The sequence below is a fragment of the Trichechus manatus genome, unplaced genomic scaffold (genome assembly GCF_000243295.1).
Source record: "Trichechus manatus latirostris isolate Lorelei unplaced genomic scaffold, TriManLat1.0 scaffold00075, whole genome shotgun sequence".
NCBI classification, from domain to species: domain Eukaryota; kingdom Metazoa; phylum Chordata; class Mammalia; order Sirenia; family Trichechidae; genus Trichechus; species Trichechus manatus.
The window spans coordinates 4,884,206-4,897,068 of record NW_004444011.1 but is presented as its reverse complement, the minus strand read 5'-3'; the positions used below and the strand labels follow the sequence as shown (position 1 = coordinate 4,897,068).

General features: G+C 41.4%; 1 protein-coding gene across 1 annotated transcript in view; it reads right to left on the bottom strand.

The window, feature by feature from the left end:
* CUNH10orf67 (chromosome unknown C10orf67 homolog) overlaps positions 1 to 12,500 on the bottom strand; it is a 53,431-nt gene extending 40,931 nt beyond the window's left edge. The window contains exons 1-2 of the mRNA XM_023735082.1: positions 12,385 to 12,500; positions 824 to 944 (exon numbers count right to left, since the gene is read on the bottom strand). Coding sequence (XP_023590850.1) covers positions 824 to 944; positions 12,385 to 12,500 — 237 coding nt within the window. The remainder of the gene's footprint in view (positions 1 to 823; positions 945 to 12,384) is intronic.
* Between the last annotated feature and the right edge of the window lie 363 nt (positions 12,501 to 12,863).

Here is a 12,863-nt window from a genome sequence, read left to right as displayed (position 1 = left end):
TGTGAGATCAAATTGACAACAGCAACTCAAAAGGTTTGATGGGAAGCCTAGGGGGCAGTGAGTTGAAGATAATGGTGATGGAATAATTTGGAAAAAGATAGTGAGAATAGCAGCACAACTGGAAGAATGTAATCGATGTCACTGAATTGTACATGTAAAAACTTTTGAAATGGTGTAAATTTGGCTATGTGTATTTTCACCAAAAAAAAAAAAACGGTCCTCCAAGGTCGAGAAGGAAGAGTGTTGACATGTCATGGAGTTGCTAACCAATGTCGTAAGACAATATGTGTGCTGACTGTTTAATGAGAAACTATTTGTTCTGTAAACCTTCATCTAAAGTACAATGAAAAAAAAGAAAAGAAAAAAAATTACCAAAAAAAAAAAATAGCTCTTGATATCCAATGTATGTTATGTTTCTTTAAAAAAAAAAAAGATCCAAAGGAAATATGATAGAATGTAAAAAACTGACAAAGCTGTATGGTAGATATCACAGTTATTTATTATATTATTCTCTACATTCTTGTACATGCCAAAAAATTTTTTTTTAATTTTATAAAAGAATCATAAATAGATAATGTCAAAATGTCAAAAGAATTCCAAAGAGAGTAACAAAATACTTCACTAAGCAAGTTAACGTATATAAATACGATGTAAATATTAGTAGCTTATATTAATTTTTCAAACACAATGTCATCTAGTTCTATTTGTCAAAGATGCTAATATTTTACAAATTTTAAGGATTTCAGTTCTGTCAATGAAAGAGACATAAAGACAACAAATACCAAAACTTATCTCAGAAGTCTAAAAATAAATCCAAATTTACCTGCACTAGCCCTTGTGTAGCTGAAGTCAACTCTTTTATTGGCAAAATTTCACTGGGATCTGTTTGAGCAGCATGGTCTGTGGTGAAAAAGCCAATCTTTAAATCATCTGAAATGTTAAGTCTAGAAAAAAAAATGGAGATAAAGTATGCTTTATTTAATAGACATTTCTTTAAATTATCTGTTAGTGCAAATATGTTTGTGTAAATCATGTTAAGTTTTAAATATCCTAAGGCATTGTTGAGGAAACCCTGGTGGCATAGTGGTTAAGAGTTATGGCTGCTAACCAAAACGTTGGCAGTTCAAATCACACAGGCACTCCTTGGAAACCCTATGGGGCAGGTCTACTCTGTCTTACAGGGTCGCTATGAGTCAGGACTGGACTTGACAGCAACAGGGTAAGGCATTGGTGAAGTAAGGAAACTTCTTGAATTATCAGTCTGTGGTTTGAGGTTTTCTCCAGGACTGTGCAGGATTATCAGATTGCCTGTATGTTGGATATTATTCCACTGATGCTCACTAGAAATCTGATTTTCATTTTCTGAGATATGATCAATTTAAGTGCCTTCTCTTGATATCCTTAGCTACGAATGGGCACATCACGCAGAAATACTTTAACAGACCTCAAAGTATGAGGTCCACTGGGGTTCCCAGACATGTTTTTAGGGAATCCACAAGGTCAAACTTATTTTCATAACAATATTAAGATTTTATTTCCCTTTTCCACTACCATTCTACCACAAGTGTACAGTGGAGTTTTCTAGAGGCTACACGTTATATGAATGCACCACAAACTGAATGGTGAAGCAGACATGAAAATTTAGCTGTCTGCCATTAAGCCAGGCACTAAAGAGAGTTGCAAAAATGTAAAACAATGCCACCTTTTCCATTAAAGTTTTGAAAAACAGTTATTTTTCCATAAAATAAGTTATTTTTATTAACATATAATTGGTTTATTATTGTTATTTTTAAATTAATATAAATGCATTTTTCATTCTTTTTAATTTCTAACATAGTAACTATTGGTAGATATAAACAACATAAACTAAAGCTCTTTGAGGTCCTCAATAATTTTTAAGAATATAAAGGAGTCCTAAAACCAAAAAACTTGAGAATTGCTTCTTTAAGGTCATCACAACCCAATACTGTATTTGATTTTCAAATTGTATTCTTGAAAAACCTGAATAGGCCAGGAGCAAGTATTTGTAAATACTTCCTACAGACCTCTAATGACAGACATCTCAAACAGTAATCAGAAGGCCAATTTTCTGGATGCACTCTCTCTGTCGTTGTGATCAAACTTACCACAACTGTTTCTACAAAGTCAGCTAAGAAAGAGAGCCACAAAAGCCCAAATAGAATTATCAGACTTTTAAGTGTAGAGTGTCTGTGCTTCCATCCTGGCTCCTCAGCGACTAGCTGGAGCAGACACTGGTGGTGGGCACCCCATGCAATCCCCCTCTTCTTTGTTTGCTGACAGAGTCTCAGATTTATGCCCCACAGAACTCAGGGGAGGGGGACCATATCCCCAGTGCCAAGGGTCGCTCCTGTCTGGTCTAAGCCCATCATGGTGATCCCATTCTTCTTGGCAGTGAATGTTTAGGGGTGGGCATGTAGCCCAGTTCTAGAGAATGTGACTTGTGGAAAGGTTGAGGGGCTTGTGGAAAGCTTTTTACACAGAGGAGAGGTTGCCTTCATGGCTCTGGACATTGCTATGCCTAGATCTGATGCTAAGAATTGCTGCAGTCAACTTGTGACCACCAGAGGGACATCCAGAGGGCAAAGCCAGTACTTGAATGATGAGCTTTTAAAAAGATGGAAAACATTTTGATTGATTACTTTGTTGCATCATTAACTCAACTAGCTCTGAAACCTATCAAACTTCTGGTCTTCCTGTACTGTCAGATAATAAATGTACTTACGGTTAGGGGTTTCTTTCAATGGTAGCTGAAAGCATCCTAACTGATACTCTAGCTTTGTGACATGAGGTAAGTTACTTAACCTCTGTGTGCCTTAGTTTCTTCTTATGGAAAATAATAGTGCATATTTCATAGGGTTATTGTAAGCATGAAGTGTGCTAATACTTAGAAGTTCTTCCAATGGTGCTTGTCACTAGTAAGCCCTCAAGATATGTTACCCGTTATTGTTGCCGTAAGCCCTCAAGATATGTTACCCGTTATTTTTGCCGTAGGAGTCCATGGGGTGGGGGTGGGGGGTGCAGTTACACGCTCAATTACTCGCCAAAGGTTGGTGGTTTGAACCCACCCAGTGGCACCTTGGAAGAAAGGCCTGGTGATCTGCTTCCAAAAGGTCACAGCCTTGAAAACTCTATGGAGTGCAATTCAACCCTGCAACACATGGGATCGCTATGAGTGGGAATCAACTGGACAGCAACTGAGTTTTTTGGTTTTGTCTTATTTTTACTTAATGGTTGTTGTTACTATGATCACTACTATATTTAAAAACATCATAATTTCTTTTCAGCATGTTTGGGAAAAACTATTAAAGCATAGCTATATTCAACTAAGGAAGGCTAAGTTTAAATTTAAAAAAAAACCCGTAACATTCAAAAGAATGATTTTTAACTAATCACATGAAATTTTCAACAATCTCCTATGAACTCATCAATATTATGATGACGACAGACTCATGGCAAGCAACAGCATTATTGGAATGTGGTGGAGGTGGATCACCAATGTTGTATGTCTCAATTTCAATTAAAATTTCTGGGTTTTTTTTTCCACAGAAAATTTTATTTTTAGGTTTGGTCTAGTTTATTTTAAAAAAGTATATTTTTCTCCCCAGCACAGTACTATTGGGAGAGGCAATCTCCATGGGCCCTGAGCTTCCCTGCAAGTTCTTTTTTGGTATGCCGAGAATGCAAAGCCGTGACTACTCTTCCTCCAGGCCATTTCTCAGGGTTGTATTTGCAAGGAGAAACCTTGAAATATGAGGTAACTTCTCCCCCCTGCCAAGAAGCAGGCTTGCTTCTGTTTACTATAAAAGTGGTGAATCCCCTTTGGTGAGCGGCATCTGGGGTCTTAGAAGCTAGCGAGCTGCCATCTAAGAGGCACCAATCGGTCCCAACCTACCTGGGAGTAAAGGAGAATGAAGAACACCATGAACACAAGCAAAGTATTAGCCCAAGAGAAAGGAAGGGCCACATAAACCAGAGACTTCATCAGCTGTAGACCAGAAGAACTAGATGGTGCCTGGCTACCACAATGACCTCCCTGACAGGGAACACAACAGAGAGTCCCTGATGGAACAGGAGAAAAATGGGGTGCAGAACTCAAATTCTGGTAAAAAGACCAGACTTAATGGTTTGATTGAGACTGGAGGGACCCTGGAAGACATGGCCCCTGGGCTCTCTGTTAGCCCAAAACTAAAACCATTCCCCAGACCAACTCTTCAGACAAAGATTAGACTGGACTATGGGACATAAAATGATACGCGTGAAGAGTGTGCTTCTTAGCTCAAGCAGATACGTGAGACTAAATGGGCAGCTCCTGTCCAGAGGCGAGATGAGAAGTCAGAGAGGGTCAGGAGCTGGTTGAATGAACACTGGAAATCCAGGGTGGAAAGGAAGAGTGTGTTGTCACAGTATAGGGAGAGGAAGTAGGGTCACAAAACAATGTATGTATAAATTTTTGTATGAGACACTAACTTGAATTGTAAACTTTCACTTAAAGCACAACAATAAAAAAAAAAAAGAAGTGGTGAATCCCCCAAGCTCGGGGGCTCCTCTTCTCGACTGCAATTGACTGTGTGTACAGGCATCCAAGATGGGTCTTTTCTGTCACCCCCGGTGGGACTTGGGGGGCATGAGGAACCAACACAAATGAACATGAAGCTCTGGCTACTGTTTTTGCCATGATAATAAAGCCCTTTGTCTCTGACCCAGGAGTCTTGTTTTTCTGCCGACAGCCACGAAACAGTAATAAATTAACTTGTTAGCTTGTAAGCAGGGGAAGATCTTAAACCCTGAACAGCCCTTGACAACTATCTGACCCATAAAATCCCTTCAATAAATGCTTGTTGCGGTGAATGTCTAAAAATGACAAATGATGAAAATAGAGAATCACCATTTGGCAACCAGCATAGAGGTGGTTGATTTAGGTGAGAGTTGTCAGTGGTAACTAAGGTTGGTCAATGCAAGTTTGATGAGGAAAAGGAATTTTGTAATAACCTCCCCACAAAGTAATAATTTATTACAAAAGGGGAAAAAAAACTCAACCAAACCCATTGCCGTCCAGTCGATTCCAACTTATTGCAACCCTGTAGGACAGAGTAGACCTGCCCATACGGTGTCCAAGGAGCAGCTGGTGGATTTGAACTGCCAACCTTTTGGTTAGCAGCTGAGCTCTTAAATACTGTGCAACCAGGGCTCCGTTACAAAGGGAGGGGGATGGTAAATTTCAGGTAGGAAAAACCAGCAGTCACCAACACAGAAAGGTCAAAGTCAAAGCACCAGTTGGGGGACATGTTGACAACATGCACCTTCTAAAGTTGATGCGCTAAGAAGAACACAGCTTCACTTCCTTCTAATCATTTGAAGAATGCATTACCTGAGTTTGGTTATGAGGAAATGTTAGATGGACCTGAGTAGAGCCGGATATTCAATTAAATGTAAAGTCTGTACTTTTAAAAAGAATCAAGGAGATAAAACAAAGACTGAGGAAGTGTTCCAGATTGTGTGTGTATGAAGAGAAATGATAGCTGAAGACAACACAAATTCCTAGACAGGATTCTCAACCAGAAAGGAAAAAAAAAAAATTTACATTTGGCACAACTTGAATGGTCTCTGGATTGGATGGTGGTGTTATGTCAATGTTGATTTTCTGATTTGGAGAGTAGTATGCTGTCCTGATTATGTAGGAAAGTGTCCTTCTTTTTGAGAAAAACACACTGGAGGGCTTAGGAGTGATGGGCACCATGCCTGCAGCTTGCTCTCAAAAGGTTCTGAAAAAGACGAGTTATAATGAGTGTGTGTGGGGGGGGTGTGTATGTGTGTACAGAGAGGATGGGAGAAAGAGACAGAAAGGAGAGAGAGAGAGAGATAAGAAGCATATATGGTAAAATATGAAAAATTGAAGAGTCTCAGTGAAGGGGACATGGAATTCTTAGTTCTGTTCTGACAATTTTTTTGTAGATTTGAAATTTCAAAATAAATTATTTTTAAAAAATCATGTGCATTCTTCATGTAAGGCCCAGCTCAAATTTCACCAATTTTACCCAAATCACTCAGTACGTTTTGTCAATATTAATGAACAATGAAAATTAAAAGTTGCAATTTCAGTGAACCAAACTAACCAAGACTTTAGATGTGACTGAATCAGACCAAGCCTACTCAGAGCAAGAAGTTACAAAATAAGATCACTTCGTGCTGTGTATTGAAGAAAAGTGTAAGCTGCTCTACCACTTGGACATTAGGATGCAGCAGACACAATAACACTTGGAGTGTCTATGACAAATAGGAATGATCTCTGGGGAGACTCTGGAAGCACCAATAAGAAAATTATAGCATAGACTTCTAGGATTTTGAAGGAAATCTTATGTCTTTTTCAGCATACAACCATTCTCTTTTTGAGAAAAAGCTTTTGACTTGCTGCTGAGCCTTGGTAGAGACTAAATGCCTAACCATGGGTCATTAGGTGACCATATAGCCTGAGTTTTACATGATGAACTGGCTTTTATCTGATCCACCAAATCACATAGTTGGGCATGGGCAGCTGCAATCTATCATCAAGTGTAAATAGTATGTAAACGACCAGGCTCAAGCAGAATGAAAGTAAGTTGCATGGGCAGGTAGTTCAGACATCTTTAACATTGACTTCTGCTGCATTGCCTCCTCCCCATCAATCCACATCTATAGCCTCATGGGAAGTTCCAATTAGTTGACCGAGGAAGAGAAGAACTCAAGCCTGGTTAACAAACGGATGTACTGCCAGAAGGTTGATAACTACAGTACTACAGCCCTACTCAGAGGTGACCCTGAAGGACAGCAGTGAAGGAAAACTCTCCCAGTAAATAGACCTTCAAGCAATACATTTGGGTGTCCACCTTTTCTGGACTGACAGATGGTCAGAAGTACAGTCTACACTAATTCATGGGCAGTTGCTAGAGGTTTGGCTGGATGGTCAAGAACTTGGAAGGAACAAGATTATAAGACTGATAACAAGAAAATCTGTGGAAGAGTTCTGTGGATGAACACTTTAGAATGGGCACAGACTGAAAAGATATTTGTATCTTAGGTTAAAGCACTCAGCAGTTAACCAAAATTTTAGTGGTTAGAACCCACCAGCTGTTCCACGGGAGAAAGAAGTGTCAGTATGCTTCCGTAAAGACTTATAGCCCTGTTCTACTCTATCTATAGGGTCACTATGAGTCGGAATTGACTTGACAGCAGTGGGTTTGGGTTTGGTTTGGATCCCAGGTGCATGCTCATCAAAGAGCATCCAACGCAGAGAAAGTGCTCAATAATCTAGTAGGCAAAATGACACACTCTGTGAATATCTGCCAGTTCCTTTCCACTGACATCCCCGAGCCTGCTCAATGGAACAAAATGGCCATAGTGGCAGGAATGGAGTAAAAAACACAGACTTCCCTTTACCAAAGCATTCCTGGCTACCACTACTGCTGAGTGCCTAGTCTGCCAACAGGAGAGAGCAGTACAAATCCTCCAACACGGCACTGTTAAGAAGGGGAATAGCCAGCCACCTGCTGGCAGGGTGATAACACTGAACACCTTCCATCATGAAAGGGGCAGAGCCTCAACCTCATGGTAACAGATTCATCCTCACTGTAACTGCAACATATATTCTGGATATGCATTTGTATTCCCTGCCCATAATGCATCTGGCAGAACCATCATCCATGGGTTCACAGAATGCATAATCCACCATCATGGTGTTTTGCACAGCATCACTTCTGCTCAAGAAACGCATGCCCATGGAATTAACTGGTCTCATCACATATCCCATCACCCAGAAGTGGCTGGCCTAATAGAAAGATGGAATAGCTTATTGAAGACTCAGTCGTGGCAATTGAGAGACAATGTCATGCATGAATAGATGTGGTTCTGTTTTTACAGGATTCAGTATATGCTTTGAATCATTATGTTATCTCTCCCACAGCCAGACTACATGGGTCCAAAAATCAAATGATAGAAGTGGAAGAGGCTCACTATTATACTAAATAATCCATCCATGGTTTTTTTACTTCCAGTCCCAGCAACTTCAAGATCTGCTGGTTTGCAGGTCTTAGTTCCTAAGGGGAGAATGGAGAATGCTTTCATCAGGAAACACAATGGCCATGAGACAGGTACCCAGCCATTTTGGAATCCTTATGCCACTGAACTAAAGGCAAAAAAAAGAAAAAAGAAAAAAAAAAAAGGTCACTCTGCGGGCTGAAGTGATTTATTCTGATTACCAAGGGAAAGTTGGGTTGTTGCTACACAGTGGAGGTAAGGAGGGCTATGGCTGATACCCAGGGGACTCTCTGGGGTGTCTTCGATATTTCCTTGTCCAATAGTAATGGTTAATGGGAAAACAGAGCAGGCAAAAAATAAAAATAAACCATGAGGAATATTGAGAACTCAGGATCTTTAGGAATGAAGATTTGGATCACCGAGCTAGAGCCCTGGTGGTGCAGTGGTTAAGAGCTTGGCTGCCAACCAAAAGGTCGGCAGTTCGAATCCACCAGGCACTCCATGGAAACCCTCTGAGGCAGTTCTACTCTGTACTATAGGGTCACTATGAGTTGGAATCAATTCGACAGTAGCGGGTGAGTTCGTGTATAGCCAAGTAAAGAACTTTGGCTTGTCCGCACCCTTCAGCAAGTTTCCTGGCCACTTGGCAAGACATTCCTGCAGACCACCTCTGGTCTGCACCCTCTGGCAAATTTCTTTGCCACCAGCAGATTGTAAATTTCTGTGGCAGCCATACTTTCTCCAATGAGGTCTTAATCTTAGCCCTTGGGGTGTGTTGAGGGCTTTTTAAAATCCTTACTTCTCTCCTTGTTTACTCTTCCTCATTCCTGGGGAATAGCTGCTTTCTGCATTTGCTATTACCATACTCTTTAGGGAGTCTTGGGGTGGAGCAAGCAGTTAATGAGCTCTGCTGCTAACCATAAAGTTGGCGGTTTGAGTTCACCCAGAGGCGCTCAGAAGAAAGGCCTGGTGATCTGCTTCCGAAAAATCAGTCATTGAAAACCCTATGTACATTTAACATCTCAGGGATGCAACTTCTCCAGTCTTGAAATGCAATCCCTTACCCTCCCCAATACTAAAGTGCCCCCTTTTACTCTTCAACTTCATTTTTCATTAACCTTGGATATATTTTTTCTTCCCATTTTAAGTAAAAGACTTATTGTGGGTGATAGACTTGTGGAGTGTAGATAGTTTTTATTATAAATATATAAATTTTCAAAATTTAATTCAGTAACTTGGAATAATATTTTCAGTTATTCCTGCTGGTACCATAAAAGGACTATGTGCTATGTAATATTTTAAAAATCGGGGCCAATAACTTTATAGATACTTCCTCTGGGTGTCTAAAAAATAGTATTTCCTATTTATTGAATGCTTAATTTGTGCCATATACTTTGCTAAAATTTATGTATTAACACAGATATTTCTTCCCCAGGTAATCCTTCCAACAACCTCATGAGAGACATACTGACTTTCTTGTTTGGAAGATGTGGAAGCCAGGGCTCAAGGAGAGTAAGTAACTCGTCTCAGATCATAAGACTGGAAGTGGCAGATTCCTACTCTATATTTTTTGTGAGGACAGGCCAGTGACTTAAAGGTCCCTCCAGTCTTCATTTTTGTATGTCTGATTCAGAAAGATCCCTTCCATTCCTAATTTTTTGCATGACCAGTTCAGAAAGATCTGGCTCATTCAGAATCTAAGAGAAACATGAAGGTTCATTCTTCAGCTTCCCTTAAAACTCCAGATGTCTCTAATCTGAGATGACAAACTCGCTGCCTAGAATGGAAACCCACATCACAATATATTAGCTAAGTGGTTCGTGCCTACACAGTCCTTATTTATAGTCTCAGCAATTCTATTTCTGAAATATATGTTGGTAGTTATACATAAAATGCAGTTTTGAAAAGATAACAATTATGCTTTTAAAATAAACCAAGTAGAAATTTAATGTATTTATTTATTTTAGAAAACGGATCCATGAATATTTATTAATAGCATGTAATTACACTTCTCACTGAATCCTAGAATAGTCTATCCTAACAAATGCTCACTAACAAATTAGTCAGTGAAAATGTCATTAGTTATGCTAAACTTTCACTGCAGTGCACACTATTTAATTTTAAATAAAGAAAAAAAAGCTTCCCTTCCTTCCTCGTCAAAGAACATGCAACTTTGGTGTGCCTCAAGGTTCATAGACTTATTCTCTATGTATGCTCATTTCCTAGGTGATCTCACCAAGTCTCAGTGCTTTAAATATCATCTTTGTGCCACTTCCAAGTTGATACAGTCAGCCTGGACGTCTTTTCTGAATTTTGGACTCATATAACCAACTGCCTACTTACCAGCCTATATAGATGTCTAATAGGCATTACCAACACATGTCCAAAACTAAACTTGTGATGCTGCCTCCAAACCTGTCCCTCTCATAATCTTCCCCATCCTAGCTCATGGCAACTCCATTCTTCTAGTTAATCAAGTCAAACACCCTTGGAGTCTTTCCCACTCCACGTCCATTCATCAGTAAATACTATCAGTCCTACCTTCAACATCTATCTAGAATCTGACTGTGTCTTACCATCTCTAACCACCGGTACTACCACGCTCATCTTACACGAGGAATATTGTAACAGTCTCTGTCTTACTTATCTAGTGTGGCTATAACATATATACCACAAGTGAGTGGCTTGAAAGAACAGAAGTTATTTCCTCTCAGTTCTGGAGGCTAAAAGTCCAGATCAGAGTCTCCACCTGTAGATTCCTTCACTTTCTGGTCCCTCTGGAACAATTTTCTCCCTGATGTATCTGCATGGCTCCCTTCTTCAAGCCTGCAGGTCTCCGCTCAAATGTCATCTTCAAACAAGGCCCTCTCTGACTATCTAAAATGACAAACCCCTCCCCACTTGCCACACACACAACTTCCTCTTCCCTCCCTGCTCTGTTTTTCTCCTTTAGCACTTACCACTATCTAACCTACTATATCATTTATTTACTTATCTTGTTTATTGCTGATCCCTGACTAGAATGTCAACACAAAGGCTGGACTTTTGTCTGTCTTATACACTGCTATACCCCCAGTGCCTACCTATGCCATGCTCAGACCTTATATGCTAGGACTGACATCAGCACTTCAGCCTCCCCAACTCACATGGAGGCACCATCACAGTCCCCCTAGCACTGTGGGTGAAGAGAAATCAACATGGGCATCAGTGGTTCCTCTGGTCAGTCTACATATATTAATTGAGCGCCTGATACTGTCTGTCTGTCCACTGAGCCTGTCTGGATGTATTTTGTTGGGAGTTGTCCCACCACGGAATGCCATGGAATCCAGGACAAGAAGACGTTCCTACGAGCAAACAGCTAGAACAGGGTAGATGGTGCGTGTGTTTCTGGTGTTTACCACACACAGGCTCTAAAATGTGCTTTTCACAACCATCACTAAATGAGAGCCAGTGTGTGTACCTTATCCATTTCAACAAGCATACCCACTTACTGCAGTTAATTGGGCAAGCTGAGTCTCGGCAGCAGCATCTCACTGGGTCAGTCCCACTTCTGGGCTAGTACAGCTGTGATCCTTGATTCTCACCCATGAGCTGCCTTGAGTGTAAGGAGCTTGTCTCAGAAGGACCCCATGTGGCCTCGGGAGCCCCTTGCCTGAGGTGTTGTAAGTGCTGTTGTAGCTGCTAACCTAGTGCTTCTCACTTAATGATTTTTTTAAAAAGCTTTTTATTTTAAAATACATTTTCCCAGGAACATCAGCTCTAAAGTATCCGAATAAATAACACAACTGAAGCAAAAGGGACAAAAAGGGATTATGAAAGGGAGGAACTATTAAAAAGATCAAGGAATAACAATTATACTGGCAAACATTCATTAATATGCTATGTACCAGTATACAAGGCACTCTTCTAAACACGTTACACAGATTTATTTAATGTTCACAACAGCCCTATGAAGTAGGCATCATCATCATCATCATCATGTCTTCCCAATGAGAGAAATGAAGCACAGAGAAATTAAGTCACAAGTCACAAAGAAGTTAAATAACTTGTCTAACTTATGGGCCTTGTAAAACGGTTGCCAGGATTCGAATCCAGAGAGTCTGGAACCCAGTAAGTCTGGCTCCACAGCTTGTGCTCCCAGCATACAGTAATACACTTAAGAAATCAAACCAACCGTGTGTCCTAGGAAGCCCGTGGGCGTGGGCCCAGTGGGCCTGGGGGCGGGGCCAGGCTTAGGGGAACGGGAAGCCGGCGGCCAGGGTTGGCGGGCACCCGGGCGGGAACTGGGAGGCGGGAAGGGCGGGGTCTGGAGCAGCCGAGGCTGCCTTCCTGCTGCGGCTCGCGGCCGGTCACCTGGGGTTGATCTGGAATAGTTCAATAGTGGACTCGAGATTCTCGATGATCTTCCGACACTCCTCTGTCTCGGGCGCGTCGCCCCAGCTCTCCGACGCATCCCAGGAGCTACCCATTGGGCCGTGAGCCTCCCCCGGAGCCGCCGGCTGGGAGGAAAAGGAGTCCAGAACCCGGCGTCCGTTACCATGGCGACTCCTGGGGAGGGAGCGAAGCGCGGGAATCCGTCGACTGCAGGCGCAGCCGGCTTAGAGCCGAACGACAGAGCCAGCTTTGGAGCAACTCGCTCGTGCTGCCACAGCCTGGTCTGACTTATGGCTTCTGGACAAACGTGTGCTTACCTGGACCGCCACGTGCAGGCGTCTGGCCCTCAGCGCGAGGCCTAAGCTTAAGTGTCCTAGAAGGAAGCTGGACGGCTGTAAATAACCCTGATGCAGCCCACCAAGACACCAAATTCTCACTTGCTTTCTGCTCTCCTAAGG